The sequence below is a fragment of the Rhinoraja longicauda genome, chromosome 9 (assembly GCF_053455715.1).
Source record: "Rhinoraja longicauda isolate Sanriku21f chromosome 9, sRhiLon1.1, whole genome shotgun sequence".
In the NCBI taxonomy this organism is placed as follows: Eukaryota; Metazoa; Chordata; class Chondrichthyes; order Rajiformes; family Arhynchobatidae; genus Rhinoraja; species Rhinoraja longicauda.
In genome coordinates, this window is record NC_135961.1 from 52,306,865 (window position 1) to 52,327,320 (window position 20,456).

Consider the following 20,456-nt stretch of genomic DNA (forward strand, 5'->3'; position numbering starts at 1 on the left):
ACCGAGAGGTTAGTTGTGGCATTCAACGGCTCGAGAAGACATTTATATCCGTTGACAATACGACGGGACAAATCTCAGGCAAAATTATGTTTGGAGATGAGGAAGAACTTTTTCAGTCAGAGAGTGGTGAAGGTGTGGAATTCTCTGCCTCAGAAGGCAGTGGAGGCCAGTTCGTTGGATGCTTTCAAGAGAGAGATGGATAGAGCTCTTAAGGATAGCGGAGTGAGGGGGTATGGGGAGAAGGCAGGAACGGGGTACTGATTGAGAGTGATCAGCCATGATCGTATAGAATGGCGGTGCTGGCTCGAAGGGCTGAATGGCCTACTCCTGCACCTATTGTCTATTGTCTATTGCCTATTCATTCATCGCCAGTTGCTTGGAGTGAGATTACTCTCTGTGAAAGCGTGGAGAGCGGAGGGTCACATACAAACTCTGGAAAGAGAGATGGATGCAGTACTTGGCGAGAAAATGGGAGTGGAACTAATTGGACAGCAGGTTGCCAGCGATAACAGCTGCACGATGGACCGAAATGTCTCCTTCTTGGCCGCAAGAATTAGTCCAGTTCAGGAATGATTTTACAGATCATGAGGAAGTCTAGCAGTTATTGGTTCTTATTCGCCGATTAGCGACAGTTAGACGCCGAGTGGCAGGAGCGTCTGGTTTTGATGGTAATTGTCCATTGCGAGCACTTTGCTCAACTAACTCCTCATCCCTCTGTATTAACACACTCCCATCCCACTGGGAATGCCGGTGACGTCTTTGGCTGTGCATCAATTGCCTCTCTCTGGAGCGAAAACGTGACCGACCTTTTGTGGACGGAGACTTACCGACAGTATAAAACCCGCAACTTTCAGGCTGTTGACAATCAGATGTAACAGCAAAGAGGGAGCAGTATCGCATCTCGCTCTGCATAGGACAGAGGGCAGAACTCAAAAGACACCGCAAGATCGTCCAACAAGCACAGCGACGTCGAGAATAATTTCGCTGCTTCACAGGCGACGTGTTCGGCGTCAAGGACAGCGATCGACGCCAAGGCAGCGCGTACTCCTTTTGGTAAGTTTTCCAAACGAACACGTTCCTGACTCGAACACGCAACATCGCGCCTCATTCTTCCCCCATCCAACTTCTGTGAACGTGAGATCTTCTTACTGTTTGAATTGACTTCATGATTTTCACAAATCGTTCAAAATTGATGCGATCCGTGAAGTGGGATACAGAGGAGGGAGAGGATGGGGTGGGCGAGGTCTGTGCAAATGGTTTTATGGAGTAACATGTTATTTGGTTGACAGAATCCTTCGAAATGGTGATCAGCTTCGACTCCCATTCGTTGACGCTTTTTGCGCTCCTCAGCGTCCTCTGTTCTCAGGGATCTGGATTCCCAGCGCTGGGCAGCTACCCTGGTTTAAGGTAATCGTCCCTCGGTTAACTATCAGATCAGGGAGGGTCTCTCCACAACAGATGCTGACCCAGTTCAGGAAATCAAATTTAAATCACAAGCCTTCCAGGGTTATCCCCTTGAGACAGTTGTGTGTGGACGGAAAGAGTAACAGCTCTGAAGGAGAGAGGGGCTGGAGAGCACGGATCGGGGTGCGATGAGTAGTAGGTTCCATGGATTTCCTTCGTTCAGTGCTGGTCTGTGCCACACGGCCAGTGCCTTGTTATCCCGCCGGTAATCTGAACGACAGGTACAGTTTCTGATCACTGACGGCACTTTATTATAGACAATGTTGATAGTGTGTGTTAATGAACGCTTCAGGTTGAAAAGCTGGAAGTGGTTGAGTGTCGCCATGGATTCATGCGAACTGTTGCCGGGAGAAAACACAGGTGCAGGTGGTGGTGGTGGGGTGAAACGGTGATGTCGGGGTGGGGAGCAGAAACAGCGAAGGGATCTTCGCATCCACATCAAAACTCAGGCGGAGTAAAACTGGGGGGATAACGTTTACAATCTCGGCATCCGGCAATATTCTGTGCGATGAGAGCTCTTTTCTTCCTCCACACAACTCTCCCCTTGGCTTTGACCGATCTCTGTCCGTTTCCCAAAATGTTTGACCCGACAATTTGCCAACGTCTGCAAACCTGTTTGATTGCAAGGACCAGAATTGAGTGCAAACTGCACTTAATATGTTCATTGCACTTTGTTAGTGCAGCACAGTTTACTGTTTGAATTGTTAATCGCAATTGTTCTGCGTTACCTCTGGGCGGTGCGAAACTGATATCGCTTCCATTAGTGACCAGGCGCGCATTTATAGCGGTGCAACATTACTTAGACACAAAATGCTGGAGTAACTCAGCGGGTTAGGCAGCATCACAGGAGAGAAGGGATGGGTGAATGTCTCCCCCATTCCTTCCCTCCTGAGATGCTGCCTGACCCGCTGAGTTACTCCAGCATTTTGTGTCTACCTTCGATTTGAACCAGCATCTGCAGTTATACTTGGTCAGAGTCTCCGTGTGGGTTCATGTAAACGTTGCCTGTGATTTCAAGAGTGCTAATGATTCAAATGACGGATTTGACCGGCCGGTTCCTTTGCACCGGCAGGCTGGGAGATGCAGTTGGCTTCGATGGACAGGGCGAGGAGGACCGGCCACAGTTACCATTGGGATTCGACAATGATATTTACCAAAGCCCCACAGTGGACAGTGAAAAGCTCCATTACCAGTTGTCCGCAAACTTCCCAAGGTGAGTGGCTCGCTTCATCATTACTGGGTTAGGAACATCTGAAAACTAGACACCTGGAGCAGCGGATTCCATTGGTCGATATAATCCGTCTTCTATAAATATATATATTTAACGAACATGCACATAGACACGCATATATGTTGGCATTAGTGGGAATGAGGGGAGAATAAAACCGGGGAGTTAATGTGGTGAGAAGGGCATGTTCTGCTATGGCGCGTATTCACACATATATATATATATATATATATTAAAAAAAACATAGCACAAAAAGTAAGGAAATTTGTGTTTGGTAGATTATTTCTTTGTTGTAACAATGCTTCTTGGCAATAAATCTTATACCGTTGGAAAGCCTGTTTATTTCCCTTTTAAAAGGAACATGCATTTGTGGGATGAGCAGCAGAGCTGAGTATATGGGTTGCGCCCATGAAAAAATTGCCAAATCTTCTCTGCCAATGCCAAACAGCTTATTCTGCTGTTGCTATTGACTCTTGTTTTGAGCTTCTGGCACCCCCAGGTGCTGACAATCAGGTGCCATCCCACAACAGTGTGTGACCAGGCTGGTGACCAGCATGAGGAGGAGGTGCCAGGCTGTTGTGGCTGTGTATGGTTCTTCCACACGCTACTGAGGCTCCTGTTTATTAAATGAATAAATTGTTAAATTGCCAATATGTCTTGTTTCTTCAGACTTCAATCATCCAATCCACCAAACAACACCGAACAAGAGTCAATGGCGGAATAAGCTGTTTGGCATTGGCAGAGAAGATTTGGCAGATTTTTCATGGGCGCAACCCACATACTCAGCTCTGCTGCTCATCCCACAAATGCATGTTCCTTACAAATGTGGCACCATTTAAAAGGGAAATAAACAGGTTTTCCAACGGTATAAGATTTATTGCCAAGAAGCATTGTTACAACAAAGAAATAATCTACCAAATACAAATTTCCTTACTTTTTGTGCTATGTTTATATATATATATATATATTCTATTCATATTCACGTGAGTGCATGTGTCCATGTTTATGTATGTGCGTGTATGCATTAGTGTTAATATTGGAAGCATTTACCCAGTGTATTATGCAATTAAGTGGAAGCATGAAGCCGTGTGCTCCCAGTATCCCGGTTTCCGATATTTCTATGAACCGCCAATTTCCATTCATTTACATACTTTGTTTCTCTCACCAGAACAAAGCCACACACTGATGGTCTCTTCACGAGCGAGTACAGCAAGATGCAGGCCCAGTTGTCAGCCAGGAAATACCTGGAATCTCTGATCGGGGGCAGGTACGAAGTGTATTATGCAATTAAGTGGAAGCATGAAGCCGTGTGCTCCCAGTATCCCAGTTTCCGATATTTCTATGATCCACCAATTTCCATTCATTTACATACTTTGTTTCTCTCACCAGACCAACGCGACACACTGATGGTCTCTTCACGAGCGAGTACAGCAAGATGCTGGGCCAGTTGTCCGCCAGGAGATACCTGGAATCCCTGATCGGGAAGAGAGTCAGGTACGAAGGTACCGGGAAGAATGCCAGGGGTTTGGGGAGGAGTGTAGATAGGAGTGTTCATGTGCGATAGCATCTATTTAAAATGTATGGATGGACGACAGGTTGGGCCGGAACGACGAGAGCATCAAACCCCGTGGCCATGCGAAGTATGAAATTATCAAGGGGTGAACCTTCTCTGTACTCCCTCTAAGGCAAGAACGTCTTTCCTCAGGTTAGGAGACCAAAACTGCACACAATACTCCAGGTGCGGTCTCACCAAGGCTCTGTACAACTGCAGCAGAACCTCCCTGCTCCTAAACTCAAATCCTCTTGCTATGAATGCCAACATACCATTCGCTTTCTTCACTGCCTGCTGCACCTGCATGCTTGCTTTCAATGACTGGTGCACCATGACACCCAGGTCACGTTGCATCTCCCCTTCTCCCAATCGGTCACCATATATTGTCTTAGAAACCCAATCCAGATTTGTGGAAAATCCTAAATAATGCTCAATCATTTCTAGAAAATGTTGCATGTTTACTGCAAATATGCTAAGACAGGAATGGGTGAATATAACAATATGATTTGAAGATAGGAATTGTACAGTCAAATATTTACTGTATTTCTAATGAATTGGTTCAATGTGTTTTATCGTGTTTTTCCCATTTCATGAGGTAATGTATAAATAACTGGGTTAACCACAGATGCTGCTTGACCTGCTGAGTTCTTCTAATATTTACTCCAGATTTCAGCATTTGATGTCTCTTGGGCCTTTATAAATTTATAGCTCCTTCTTGGGACCAGCTGGGTGATGATTAACAAATACCCCCTACGCCAGTGTCTGTATTTGCAATTAGTTATTTTCACTAGGTCTATGTACACACACTGCAGGTGTTCACCAGTCTCCCAGTAGCACTTCCCAAAGCACTAACGCATATTACTATGAAAGGCAAGGGCAACAAGTACACACAATCTCTATCTCTTGCAGGTGCCACTCCAAATCATGCAATGTCAATCAGATTTTGGACTATATTACATCTTCCTCATTTTCACTAGTTGTAGATACTGCAGTTTATTCCCAGTTACATCCTGGAAGCATCTTCACCAGAACAAATGCAGCAGTTTACGAAGGCTACTCACCACCTCAGATTCCAAAAGGCTCTTCCTGAAGAACAACTTCAAGGAAAGGGTTGTGGTTGTTGGCAGTCAAATAATCCAGTTGCAGTACATCGTCAGATCATTATCCTAGGCCCTTCACAATGTGGAATGGATAATAATGATGGTCGTGCCAGCAATGCCCACATCCAAGAAATAGGACTTAGTACCCTGTACAGGACACACAACACTTAGAGTATTGGATCTTGTCAGGATCCTGTCTAACTTAATACAGAGAAACATAGAAAATACGTGCAGGAGGAGGCCATTTGGCCTTTCGAGCCAGCAACGCCATTCATTATGATCATGGCTGATCATCCACAATCAGTAACCTGTGCCTGCCTTCTCCCCATATCCCTTGATTCCACTAGCCCCTAGAGCTCTACCTAACTCTATTTTAAATTTATCCACTGAATTGGCCTCCACTGCCTTCTTTGGCAGAGAATTCCACAAATTCACAACTCTCTGGGTGAAAAAGTTTCTTCTCACCTCAGTTTTAAATGGCCTCCCCTTTATTCTTAGATGATCCTCCTGTCTCTCTAATCCCCACAATGTCATATCTACCAACCTCTAACTGAGCCTCACGCTCATCCACTTTACTTCTTATACTTTGTGCATTCATATAATACTTTTAATCCATTACTCATCTCGATTACTCAAATCGATTCCAATTATATTTGGCCATACTCCCCTATCCGTGAGCTTTCTGTCCCATTAATTCTGGGTTCTTTCTTAATGTTTCCTTTTCTCTCTTTCCCTCTAACGCTATCCTTGTCTATCCCATTTGACCCCCCCCCCACTATATGTTTTGTTAGTGGCTAACACATGGAATGGTACTTAGAAGATAACACTTTGAGTAATGCAAAACCATCGTTGATCAAACCACTCACAGTATTTTTGTTTTAGAGATACAGCGCAGAAACAGGCCCTTCGGCCCACCGAGTCCGCGCCGCCCAGCGATCCCCGCACATTAACACTATCCTACACACACTAGGGACAATTTTTACATTTACCCAGTCAATTAACCTACAAACCTTTACGTCTTTGGAGTGTGGGAGGAAACCAAAGATCTCAGAAAACCCACGCAGGTCGCGTGGAGAACGTACAGACGACGCCCGTAGTCAGGATCGAACCCGAGTCTCCGGCGCTGCATTTTAAAGTGCTGTGGCCAGGGTTCATTCCTTGGTGGGTGTATGGCATGCAGTTGATGTTGCTAGATGTGAAAATCCGAGATTTGCATCAACAATCTAACCCGGCTTTGGCAGCTGTGGATTGATTGATTCAATCAAGTGATTCTGGAATTGTTATTAATATGAGGAGATAAAGAAATGACTGGATTGTTGGAGCAGCCTATTTGATTCACTCATGTTCTTTAGAGGAGGGAAACTACTTTCGTACCCCTCACATGTAGTCCAAAGCATCTCAGCATTCATTCAGTTCAAGGACAACTAAGATGGGCAAAGTTACTGGCTCAGCCATCACTCACCATATATTGTGAATGTCCAGAAAAGTTGGTCATAAACAATTAATCAGGTAGGGGAGATGATGAACATCAGAACTGAGGCTTTTTTTCCCATTGATTCTAATCTCTCAACAGCACTGAGAACTTAGTCATTCGCTCAGATACTGACCAACCTGGAGAGAACTAAGTGCAATGGCTGATGACCTTTTGAATCACCTTCCACCTTTGGTGAGTGAAACCTCTTCCAAGCACTGTGTATGAAATGCCTTTAAAAGGCTGAATGTATAATTTTAGCATATTTGTAAATGAGATTAGTAATTTAAAGTTGATGTAGTGAGGGCAACATAGAGAGTGTTGGTTGGAGAAATATTACGGAAAGTAGGCTAATACAGATTATTCATTTATATTTTCCATATACTTGGACAATCTTCATAACAACACTGTGGCCTAATGCTTGGATTAGAATAAAATCATTTCACCTGAATAATGATTGAATCAGAGTCAAATTGTTTTAATAGCTCAGTAATTTTAGTATTTTGGGGAAGAGTCATGTTGTCTATGAACCATCCACTTTTAACTGTAATTCCAGGACAGAGGCAGAAACTTTTACCTCAAGGCTATTAGTTATATCAGATAATCAGTTCCAGGAGAAAGTAATGAAGGGCCACTGGGGACAGGTACTAAGTTGTGGTCTTGCTTGCAACACACACACACTGGAATGAAATTTAAAAGGAAATGGCTTTATTTGCTTGACAGGTTTATAATCCATGTGACTATCTATTTGAAAATAAATCTCACCATTGCAACAATAACAATATTGTAGCCATTTTTATCATATAGGTCAGAGCTATAATGGCAAATGAGCAAACTCAGTCTTTGAGCTGTGATTTGCTTTCAAACACAATATGGGATGCAATGTCTATTGGTGACCTGTATTCCAGACTGCAGCTCTTTGCTGTGAATGCAGAACTGTTCAGTCCCTTCAGAATGAGCCATAGCACGATCAAATAATGAAGGTGGGTGGGTTACTATAAATTAGTTGGATTTTAACATTTAAAAATTAATCACCAGCTGCCCACTTCACCATAGGCCGATCACATTGGAATTTAATTGAAATATAATTTTTGCGATATTTTCTACCAACAATTTGCTTCTTCTGAAGTCATTGTCGCTATGGAGTTTTAAATTTTTATTTTGTGGAGGCCTACTACATTGAGTGAATTTGCCTAAGATAAACATTGCAGTGGAGAATTATGATGCAATGTATTTGCTTAAAGACATGCTGTTAGTTAACCAGACATTTGTTTCATTGTAATATAATTCTAGTTAAACTATGTCAGCCTGGTGACCTGATCCATGTGATATCATGTGATATCAGTAGAATTAGGCCATTCGGCCCATCAATCATGGCTGATCTATCTCTCCCTCCTAACCCCATTCTTCTGCCTTCTCCCCATAACCTCTGAAACCTGTACTAATCATGAATCTATTTATCTCTGCCTAAAAAAAATCCACTTGCCTGGCCTCCACAGACGTCTGTGGCAAAGAATTCCACAGATTCACAGCCCTCTGACTAAATAAATTTCCCCTTGTCTCCTTCCTAAAAGAATGTCCATTATATATCCTGGTAAATTTAACATATCAATGCTCAAGATGTATACAGTTGGATTGTATAAAATCGCCTCACCTGCTAAATTGCTAATGACATAAACCAATTAACTCCTGGGGTTTGGTGGGGGAGAGAAACTCAATTGTCTTCAAAGAAGCAGCTTTTGAACCAAATGTTTACAATATCATGGGTTTACATCTCATGTCCAGACTTTGTGTCAAATTCCAGCTGAATTGTTCAGCCTCATTGCTGAGGGAGCACTGCACCACTGGAGATGTTGTGTTTCAGATGGGATTTTGACCAGAGATCCCATTTTCTGGCTTGGATCGCAAGTGTTTGTACATTATTTTCAATATGTGCTGCCTGACCTGCTGAGTCACTCCAGCACTTTATGTACTGCACGTATATTTGCTTCTAGTGACTGTCGTACAAGATCACTCAGATCTCTCTTCCCAATGTAAAGCAAAATATTTGGTCTTTCTGTTTTTGCTACTTGTGGACAACTTCATGTTTATACACATTATACTGCATTCTCCTTCATGTGCCAACTTGCTCAATCCGTCTACACGGTCCTGATGCCTTTTTGCATCCTCCTCCCAATTCACCACTTCAGTTACCTGACATTGGCAGACCCTGGAATATCACTTCCTGATCTCTCATCCAAATTATGAATAGCTGCAACCCAAATATTTTATGCACATAACACCCCACCTGGCACCCTGAAGAAAAAAAAGAGGTCATGCAGGGGGAATTACTAATGTCCTGGACAATACTTTGATATCATTGTTTCATCATCTCATTTTGAGTTCAACTGAATTAAAGCAACTGCAACATAAAAATACTTTTGTGATGTAGATTTGATTGGAAGGATTTTCTGTTGCAATTTGCCTGTCAATCGTGACTGGAGTTCTTCTCACAGTATTTAACATTAGTCAATTAAAATATTGCGTGGGTTAATTACTGATATTCATGTTTTAAACAGAACCTTTGGACCACATCCTACTTACCTACTGGACTGAAAACTACATACAGCCTTTTTTCAACTATTAACCTGGAGTGAAAGCCTATCAGCGTCAAACTCCAAACTAACATGTTGTGAAGAGAATGTTGTGGTGACCCATTTTGTTCCACATAAATGAGAGTCGATGTTTACGCGCTGTAAATAACATCCCTCTGCAATGTTAGAAACCCCTGTACTCCTTTTACCTAATAAATGTGTTGGAAGTAGCATGTGAAGATCGCATTATATCAATTGTAAACCTTACTGTGTTCAACAGTCTTAATGAAATATTCAATTCACTCTCCAGAGGAGGATATTTGTGGAATTTGGAGAGAGATACCGCATGGAGACAGGCCCTTTGTTGCAGTAATTCCATGCCGACCATTGAACACCCATACATTAGTTCTATATTATCCCACTTTCACATCCTGCACACTAGGGGAAATTTACAGAAGCCAAGTAACCTACAAATCACGTGGTCACAGGGAAAACACGTAAACAGCATGAGGTTCAAAGTCGGGTCTTGGTCTGTACCAAGATGGTAGAATAGCAATTACCTATCATTATGCATTTATATTTCATACTCTCACCTGTAACACATGACCTGGACATGGGGGTAGCAGGGAGATGGTGTGAGGGAGTGAGAGGGGGAGAGAGAGAAGGGAGGAGAGATGGAGGGGTGGGGGAGGAGAGTGAGAGGGGAGAGAGAGGGCCGGGGAGAGAGGGGGGCGAGAGAGAAAGGGGGGGAGAGAGAAAGGGGGGGAGAGAGAAAGGGGGGGGAGAGAAAGGGGGGGAGAGTGAAGGGGGGGAGAGAGAAAGGGGGGGAAGAGAGAAAGGGAGGGGAGAGAGAAAGGGGGGGGAGAGAGAAAGGGGGGGGAGAGAGAAAGGGGGGGGGGGAGAGAAGGGGGGGTGGAGAGAGAGAAGGGGGGGGGGGGGGGAGAGAGATGCTGCTTGTCCTACTGATTTCCTCCAGCTTTCTTTTTGTTGCTTTTTAAAAAATTTACACAAATTTACACAGGACACCAACAAACAGTACAGGACACATATAAAGCCCCATCCCCAAGGCTCAAAACCCCCCCAAAAAACAAGTCTTTGTGTTCAAATGTTACATGTTAGCAACAGCAGCAAACAAATATAAATAAATGATCATGACTGTGTAGACAATATTTTCAGTTAAAGGAAAAGCCTTTAATAAAATCTATAAAAGTGTTCCAGGTCAGAACAAAGTTTCCGCGGGCCTTGCACCGTTTATACCTGATCTTTTCCAGGGGTAAAAAGGAGAGCACCTCTTTTAACCGCTGCAAAAAGGATGGAGCTTTTTTTTACTTCCAGTTAAAAAGAATAAGCCTGCGAACAAGCAATGATGCAAATGCTAAAGCATTTGCTTGTAAATTTGTAAACTTACAGTTTGGGGTGGTATTCCAAAGATAGCTGTGTGCGAATCAGGATTTATAGTCAAGATCAAGATCAAGATAGCTTTATTTGTCATCCAATATTGGACGAAATTCGGTCACCCACAGTCCAACAATAAAAGCATTAAATAGGCATTCAAATTACACAACCCCAAAACCCCCAAAACACAGTCCAACAATAAAAGCATTAAATAGGCATTAAAATTACCCAACCCCAAAAACACACAAAAAAAGAAACATCCATCAAAGAAACATCCATCACAGTGAGTCTCCTCCAGTCCTCTCCTCACTGTGATGGAAGGCCACAATGTCTTTCCCTTCTCCTGCCGTCCTCGCCCGCAGTCAGGTTGTTGTGGTTGCAGGCCGCGCCGGACGGTCCGCAGCGGGCCGAGCCTAAGGCGAGTCGCAGCCGCTCCCGCAGCCGCTCCCGCAGCCTCCGAAGACGGCCGGCTCCGCCGATGATAAGTCCGATCCGGGGCGGGCGAACACGCTGCTGCTGCTGCTGTTGCTGCACGTCGGGGCGGTCGTGGCTCCCGACATTGAAGCCCCCGCCCAGCAGAGAAATATCCCGCGGCATATCTTAGGCCGCGCCGGACGGTGAAATGTCCGCGACCCAAGCCCCGCGACCCGGGGCGGGCGAACCCGCTGCCGCTGCCGGAGCTCCCGATGTCGGCATCCACGCGGCCCGAGCCTAAGGCGAGTCGCAGCCGCTCCCGCAGCCTCCGAAGATGGCCGGCTCCGGTGGTGGTAAGTCCGATCCGCGGGCTCTGCGAACCAGAGCCCTGGAGGCCGCCAGCTCCAGGAGTTGGGCCGATGGTAGGCCGCAGCAGGAACTGAGACACGGCCCAGAACACAAAGGTCGGGTCTCCGTTCGGAAGGGATACATATTTACAATGTTACAGTTCCCCCCCTCCCCCCCCCATACACACATAGTACACAAACACAAAAACACCACATCACAACTACAATTAAGACAAAAAAAAACAACAAAAACACAAGACAAATGGACCGCAGGTGTAGCCGCAGCTGCTAGGGCAGCGCCGCCATTTTACAGATATGGGAGAATACCTCAAATATATTTTCCCAGTAGCTGTTGAGAGAGGGACATGTCCAGAACATGTGTCCGACAGAGGCTGGGCTGTGGCCACATCTAGGGCAGCCAGGATCTGTGATAGAAAAGATTCTGGCAAGTTTGTCTCTTGAATAATGAAGACGGTGAAGCACTTTAAATTGGATCAACCCATGGCATATACACAGCGACGAGGTGTGTATACGAATTAAGCTCTCGCCGCGCCTCATCAGAAAGCTCTACACCCAGGTCCCTCTCCCATGCCGTTTTTGTTTTGTCCTAGGTTAACTGTTTTAATTCCTGTTATAATGTGTAAATTGTTGAAGCACGTTTCCTGTCAAAGGGGACCAGCTCCAGAATAGTGTCTAATTGGCTCTTAGTGGACAGATGAGGAAATGAGGGAAACTTTAGCAAAGCTACGTATTTGAAGATACCTAAAGAAATGAGATCTGGGTATATTAGACAATAGACAATAGACAATAGGTGCAGGAGTAGGCCATTCAGCCCTTTGAGCCAGCACCGCCATTCAATGCGATCATGGCTGATCACTCTCAATCAGTACCCCGTTCCTGCCTTCTCCCCATACCCCCTCACTCCGCTATCCTTAAGAGCTCTATCCAGCTCTCTCTTGAAAGCATCCAACGAACTGGCCTCCACTGCCTTCTGAGGCAGAGAATTCCACACCTTCACCACTCTCTGACTGAAAAAGTTCTTCCTCATCTCCGTTCTAAATGGCCTACCCCTTATTCTTAAACTGTGGCCCCTTGTTCTGGACTCCCCCAACATTGGGAACATGTTTCCTGCCTCTAATGTGTCCAATCCCCTAATTATCTTATATGTTTCAATAATTATGGTTTTCAGTAAGCGTTTCAAAGGAAGTGAACGTTCCGTCAGTAAACAAGTCACAAAAATATACCAGTCCAATCCTACGCCAATATGAAAATGCAGTGTCTAGCTTGGAGGGTGTAAAAAATGGATTATTTGCCACCGGAAAAAGCCTGCTGATACCTTTTAATCCAAAATGTTTCCTGAACTGTAGCCATATTTTAAGCAAGGTTTTAACCACCGGGTTTGTCATTTGTATTTTACGATTATAAGGAGGATCAGATAAGAGTTCCATCTGTGCCCAGTCTGCGCCCTGTTTACTCTTATATGAATATGTCCAATGTAAAAGTTTTACAATATTTGCAGCCCAGTAGTAATAAATAAAGTTAGGCAACCCTAGACCACCTACTTTCTTAAGAACTTCCAAGTATATTTTCATCATCCTGGGATTTGAATTGTTCCAAATAAATGATGAGATTAGTCTATCTAATTGCTGAAAAGTTGTCCTAGGTATAAATATGGGGATCATTTGAAAAAGGTAAAGAAATCTAGGTAAAACCGTCATTTTTTGAGAACAGCAAACAAATATTGCCACTCGACACAGTCAAATGCCTTCCCGGCGTCTAAAGAAATAATTACTTCCGATTGTTCTATGGTGTGAGGTGTATACAACATATTATGTAGGAGCCGCATGTTATAGAACGACTGCCTGCCCGGTATAAATCCAGTTTGGTCAGGGTTAATAACTTTGAAAACTACTGTTTCAAGATGGGTGGCTAAAATTTTTGTGAGGATTTTATAATCACAATTCAACAAGCTTATAGGGCGGAATGAACCACACAATAGTGGGACTTTATCTTTTTTAAGTAGGACTGATATGGTTGCCAACGACATTGTTTGAGGTAGTTTCTGTTAGCTAAACATTTCCTGATACAACAATTTAAGTGTTGGAGCCAGTTTGATTGCAAATTCTTTGTATATTTCAATTGGGAAACAGTCTGGTCCTGGGGCTTTGTTGCTCTGTATCGATTTAATTGCTTGTAATATTTCTTCAGTTGATATTTCCAAGTCAATTTGTGTCTGGTCCTCTGTAATAATTTCTGGGATGTGTAGGCTGTCTAAGAAGGCAGGAATACCTGGTAGATCACTGGGTGGTTCTGAAGCATAAAGGGAAAAATAAAACTGCTTGCAAATAAAATTGGTCATTGATGGCGTCTGGATCAGTAGTCTTTACCCCCGGCGATGTTAAAATTTCAGGAAGAGTACTGGCGGCTGTGGACTGTCTGACCTGGTAAGTTAAAAGTTTTCCTGCCTTTTCTCCGTGTTCATAGAAAATCTGCTTTGATTTGAAGATTAGTTGCTCTGTTTGTCTGGTGGATAAGTTGTCAAATTCCGTCTTAAGTAATAATTTCTCCTTGTAGAGTTCAGGTATTGGCGAATTGGCATACAAACGGTCTATTTCCGCTATACTGTGGGACAATTCTGTCAGATGTTGTTTATATTTCTTCCGCTCATATGCTGTATATGAGATTATCTGGCCCTGAAGGAAGGCTTTAAGAGCCTCCCAGATCATCGCTAAGTACATGTCCGGAGTATTAATAATTTCCATAAAGATGTCTATTTGTTGAGAAAGAAATCTTTTGAAAGACTCCCTAGATAGCAACAGAGGACCAAACTGCCAAGTGTGTCGAGGTCTAGGGCAGTCTAGGAAGCCTATATCTAATTGCACAGGGCTGTGGTCAGAAATAGCAATACTGTTATACTGGCTCCCCTTGACCATAGAAAGGGTTCTTATATCGACGAGAAAAAAATCAATTCTTGAATAAGAATGGTGTACTTGGGAAAAAAAAGAATATTGTTTTGTTTTTGGGTTATTTTTTCTCCAGGGATCAAAAAGAGAATAGGATTCTATAAATGAATTGATAACAGCGCCAGAATTTGAGATTTTACTATTAGGTCACTGGTTGGATCTGTCCAGATAGGAATGTAATACACAGTTAAAATCCCCTCCTAATATCAGTTGGTGGTCATTGAGATTTGGGAGGGATGTTATGAAGCTAGAGAAGAATGATGGGTTGTCCCAATTTGGTCCATTTAGACAATAGACAATAGGTGCAGGAGTAGGCCATTCGGCCCTTCGAGCCAGCACCGCCATTCAATGTGATCATGGCTGATCATTCTCAATCAGTATCCCGTTCCTGCCTTCTCCCCATACCCCCTGACTCTGCTATCCTTAAGAGCTCTATCTCGCTCTCTCTTGAATGCATTCAGAGAATTGGCCTCCACTGCCTTCTGAGGCAGAGAATTCCACAGATTCACAACTCTCTGACTGAAAATGTTTTTCCTCATCTCCGTTCTAAATGGCCTACCCCTTATTCTTAAACTGTGGCCCCTTGTTCTGGACTCCCCCAACATTGGTAACATGTTTCCTGCCTCTAACGTGTTCAACCCCTTAATAATCTTATATGTTTCGATAAGATCCCCTCTCATCCTTCTAAATTCCAGTGTATACAAGCCTAGTCGCTCCAGTCTTTCAACATATGACAGTCCCACCAATCCGGGAATTAACCTAGTAAACCTACGCTGCACGCCCTCAATAGAAAGAATATCCTTCCTCAAATTTGGAGACCAAAACTGCACACAGTACTCCAGGTGTGGTCTCACTCGGGCCCTGTACAATTGCAGAAGGACCTATTTGCTCCTATACTCAAATCCTCTTGTTATGAAGGCCCACATTCCATTGGCTTTCTTCACTGCCTGCTGTACCTGCATGCTTCCTTTCAGTGACTGATGCACTAGGACACCCAGATCTCATTGTACGTCCCCTTTTCCTAACTTGACACCATTCAGATAATACTCTGCCTTGCTATTCTTATCACCAAAGTGGATAACCTCACAATTATCTACATTAAACAGCATCTGCCATGCATCCGCCCACTCACACAACCTGTCCAAGTACATTGGCTAATGCCACCTGTGTGCCATATAGATTGCCTGTTACAACTACATACCTTCCCCTGGGGTCAGTGATGGTCAGCAATAGGGTAAATGGAATCCTCTTCCTGATTAAAATAGCTGTATCTCGTGATGTAAACTTAATTTTGGAGCGGAATATTTGACCTATCCAGGCTTTTTTCAGTTTCACATGTTCACTTGATCGGAGGTGAGTTTCCTGAAGGAAAATAATATCAGATTTCAGAGATTTTAAGTGTGCAAAGACCCTGCTCTGCTTTACTGGATTATTAATTCCCTATATATTCCAAATCAAGAAACGGATGTAGTCCTTATTTTTGTTATCATCCATTTTTTACAAGATGGTTAGAAAGCAAACCCCCCCCCCCCCAAAAAAACAATAAAGTCTCTATCTACAAACAAAAAAAGAGCCTTAAAAACCCCTGCTGATCTACCAGTCCCCTAGAGATCGCATCCCCCACTACCAGTGTAACATAGCAAATAACCATATAGAGAGAAAAAAAACCTCTAACAATGAGCCCTAAACAGGGCGAACCATAATAAACAATAGGTGCAGGAGTAGGCCATTCGGTCCTTTGAGCCAGCACCACCATTCAATGTGATCATGGCTGATCATTCTCAATCAGTACCCCATTGCTCCCCATACCCCTGACTCTGCTATCCTTAATCTTATAAAGATTATATTACAATGAACTTACAATATTTCTAATTGGAAAATATGTGCATTAACCTCTGTACAACAGTTATCATAGCAGTCCCCTTATAAGTCCATAAATCTCGATTGTCTGAATAATTTCCAACGCTAAATGTCATTATAAAATATCAAAGAAATATTTTTCAGATGGGTTAGTCGTTATTAAAACACTTCTGTATTAAACAGTAAAGGCAACATTACACGTGAATTTGGGAATATGACTGTTGAATACTGAAATAAGGTCAAACTCGAACCGTAACTTTACCATATAACTCGAGTCCTTGCCAGTTCGCTGCACTAGCTGCCAGCACTTGGCCATCAATGCCGGTTAGCCACTAACGCCGGTTAGCCGCCAGCACCAGTTAGCCATTAATACGGGTATGTCGATATTCAGATTTTTTTTTAGATTTAGATTCTACAGCGCGGAAACAGGCCCTTTCGGCCCACCAAGTCCGCGCCGCCCAGCGATCCCCGCACATTAACACTATCCTACACTCACCAGGGACAATTTTTACATTTACCCAGTCAATTAACCTACAAACCTACAAACCTGCACGTCTTTGGAGTGTGGGAGGAAACCGAAGATCTCGGAGAAAACGCACGCAGGTCACGGGGAGAACGTACAAACTCCATACAGATGGCGCCCGTAGTCAGGATCGAACCTGAGTCTCCGGCGCTGCATTCGCTGTAAGGCAGCAACTCTACCGCTGCGCCACCGTGCCGCCCTTGTCAATGTCGTGCCGTGTCAATCTTAGGGCTTAAGATTCTTCCTGATGTAGTTCACCGCCTCCGACGGGTCTCCAAACCGTTTATCTTGGCCGGTCGACAAGGAAATACGGAGAGTCGCAGGGTACAGAATTCCAAACTTTATGCCCTGGCAGGTCCGGAGTAGCCGCTTAGCTTCGGAGAAGGCCTCTCTCTTTTTAGCCACCGCTGCAGTGTAGTCCGGGAAAATGCTCACTCGCTTATCATTTAGTGCCAGCGGGGCCAAGCGGGCAGCTTTCGGAGGACTTCCCTTATCTCTTGGCAGTAATGAAACTTTACCACGATGACCCTCGGAGATTCTCCTGCGTTGGGTGGCGGCCGTAGGCTACGGTGGGCTCGGTCTAGAGTCGGAGTGAAGTCGAGGCTCAGTAGCTCCCGTAACATCTTAGCGATAGCATCTGTAGGCCGCAGGACTCCGCCAGTCTCCAATCCCTCTTTTATCCCGACGATACGCGCATTGCACCGGCGTTGTCGCCCCTCCAGGTCGTCTAGTTTTAAGCGTAGCATGGCAACTTCTGACTTTAGTTGGTCCGTTTCACACTCAAGTTTGGTCATCTTGTCGGAGTATGTATTCAGACCGACCGCCCTCCAGCTCTTTCAAACGGGTATCTTGTTTTGCCATGTCGTCCCTTATAGAATCTATTTTAGCATTCAAGTCTTTGGTACTTGAATCTATTTGTGCCAAGATCCTGCTTTCGCTGTTTGTTATGGCAGCCATCACTTCAGACAAGTCGACAGACTCACTATCTTGGGGCCCCGAGGCTTTAGCGGCCTGGTCTTTGTCAGACTTTGTTTTGCCCATGGCGTCTTCCACGCTGTCAATGTGCAAATGCAAGGTCACTAATTTGGTGAGCCTGCAGTCCTATAACGCGTATCTTAAACCCAAATCGTCTGAGGTTAATTAAAAAAAAGTTATTAGTATAAAAAGTTCGCCCTGGGCAGGAGCTCAGAAAAGCACGTCCCTACATGTCACTGCTCACCAGCGCCCCCTCAACTGAATATCTTGATTGAATTGCAAGGTGTAATTTACTTCCACATGGCGCATATCTCCAAATTAACTCAATTGGATCCAGTACTCAACAACTGCCAAACAAATAAATCCAGACAAAGACAACAATTTCCCCCAGGATTCTCTCCAGCAAACTGAGAATTCTTAGAAAACTATAAGTAATGTGTCAATAGCGTGAGATTTCTAACAGATCAGCATAGAAGTTTCAATGTGATTAGCACTGGTTTAAGAAGGAAGCTCACTATCACTTTCCCCAAGGAGCAGTAGGAACAGGCAACAAAGGCTGGCTTCAGCTATAATCCTCATGACCAAGATAATGTAACATTCTATAAAGGAATTGTAGAGTTTCTCTTAACGTCTGGTCTTTACTTTGCTCCCATGTATCCAACATTCTTCCCTCAGATCATTACGAGTATTTACTCAGATAGTTAAGAGGGTCTGGAAGGGGGATTTTCAACTGTCTTGCACAAAGAACTATGGTGCAAAGAACAATAGTACAATGTGAATGTTCTCCCAGTGGCTCAGCACTTCAACTCCCCCTCCCATTCCCAATCTGACCTTTCTGTCCTGGGCCTCCTCCATTGTCAGAGTGAGGTCCAGTGCAAATAGGAGGAACAGCACCTCATATTTCGCTTGGGTAGTTTACATCCCAGCGGTATGAACATTGACTTCTCGAACTTCAGATAGACCCTGCTTTCCCTCTGTATCCCCTCCCCCTTCCCAGTTCTCCTACTAGTCTTCCTGTCTCCGACTACATTCTATCTTTGTCCCGCCCCCTCCCCTGACATTAATCTGAAGAAGGATCTCAACCCGAAACGACACACATTCCTTCTCTACCGAGATGCTGCCTGACCTGCTGAGTTACTCCAGCATTTTGTGTCTACCTTCCATGACTTTATGGCTGAGTTTTTTGAAGAAGTTACACTGAGGACAATGCAAATGCTATTGTGCAAAGAGATTCAAAGGATAAAAATCAGTGAGAAGGCCCAGAAATTTCTGGAATCAATGAGCCGACTACTCCAACCAGGTGCCGGAAGATTGGCGCATTACGCATGTTGTGCCTTTGTTTAAAAAAGGTTCTAAAAGTTAACCTAGCAATTATAGACCTGTTAGTTTGACGTCTGTGGTGGGAAAATTAATGGAAAAGATACTTAGGGACAATATATATAATTATTTGGATAAACAAGGCCTGATTAGAAACAGTCAAACATGGATTTGTGCCTGGAAGGTCATGTTTGACTAATCTTCTTGAATTTTTTGAAGAGGTTACCAGGGAAATTGATAAGGGCAAGGCTGTGGATGTTGTCTATATGGACTTCAGTAAGGCATTTGACAAGGTTCCACATGGAAGGTTGATTAAGAAGGTTAAATCGTTGGGTATTAATAGTGAGGTTGCAAGATGGATTCAACAATGGCTGAATGGGAGATACCAGAGGGTAATGGTTGACAATTGTATGTCAGGTTGGAGGCCAGTGTCTAGTGGAGTACCCCAGGGATCTGTGTTGGGTCCACTGTTGTTTGTCATTTACATTAATGATCTGGATGATGGTGTGGCAAATTGGATTAGTAAATATGCAGATGATACTAAGATAGGTGGTGTAGTTAATAATGAAGTAGAGTTTCAAAGTCTACAGAGAGACTTGGGCCTTTTGGAAGGGTGGGCTGAAAGATGGCAGATGGAGTTTAATGCTGATAAGTGTGAGGTGCTGCATTTTGGTAGGACAAATCAAAATAGGACGTACAGGGTAAATGGTAGGGAATTGAGGAATGCAGTGGAACAGAGGGATCTGGGAATAACTGTGCATTGTTCCCTGAAGGTGGAATCTCATGTGGATAGGGTGGTGAAGAAGGCGTTTGGTATGCTTGCCTTTATAAATCAGAGCATCGAATATAGAAGTTGGGATGTAATGTTAAAATTGTACAGGGCATTGGTGAGGCCGAATCTGGAGTATGGTGTGCAGTTCTGGTCGCCAAATTATAGGAAGGATGTCGACAAAATGGAGAGGGTACAGAGGAGATTTACTAGAATGTTGCCTGGGTTTCAGCACTTAAGCTACAGAGAGAGGTTGAACAGGTTGGGTCTTTATTCTTTGGAGCGTAGAAGGTTGAGGGGGGACTTGATAGAGGTTTTTTAAATTTTAAGAGGGACGGACAGAGTTGACGTGGGTAGGCTTTTCCCTTTGAGAGTGGGGAAGATTCCAACAAGGGGACATAGCTTTGGAATTGAGGGACAAAAGTTTAGGGGTAACATGAGGGGTAACTTCTTTACTCAGAGGGTGGTGGCTGTATGGAATGGGCTTCCGGTGGAAGTGGTGGAG

The 20,456-nt window shown here is 44.0% G+C and overlaps 1 protein-coding gene across 1 annotated transcript; it reads left to right on the forward strand.

Moving 5' to 3' along the window:
* Positions 1–878: 878 nt before the first annotated feature.
* On the forward strand, positions 879–9,578 carry LOC144597001 (VIP peptides-like). The gene is made up of 7 exons (XM_078405902.1): positions 879–1,053; positions 1,290–1,407; positions 2,537–2,677; positions 3,861–3,959; positions 4,082–4,186; positions 6,918–7,010; positions 9,374–9,578. Exons 2-6 carry the CDS (start codon positions 1,301–1,303, stop codon positions 6,967–6,969), a joined length of 504 nt encoding a protein of 167 aa, XP_078262028.1. The 5' UTR covers positions 879–1,053; positions 1,290–1,300; the 3' UTR covers positions 6,970–7,010; positions 9,374–9,578.
* The last annotated feature ends 10,878 nt before the right edge of the window (positions 9,579–20,456 follow it).

Bases quoted from the DNA above. Each gene is read 5' to 3' on its own strand.
- LOC144597001 (XM_078405902.1), top strand. From the start codon at position 1,301: ATGGTGATCAGCTTCGACTCCCATTCGTTGACGCTTTTTGCGCTCCTC. The intron at 1,408-2,536 runs GTAATCGTCCCT...TTGCACCGGCAG, and splicing joins GGCAGCTACCCTGGTTTAAG to GCTGGGAGATGCAGTTGGCT. The intron at 3,960-4,081 runs GTACGAAGTGTA...TTCTCTCACCAG, and splicing joins GAATCTCTGATCGGGGGCAG to ACCAACGCGACACACTGATG.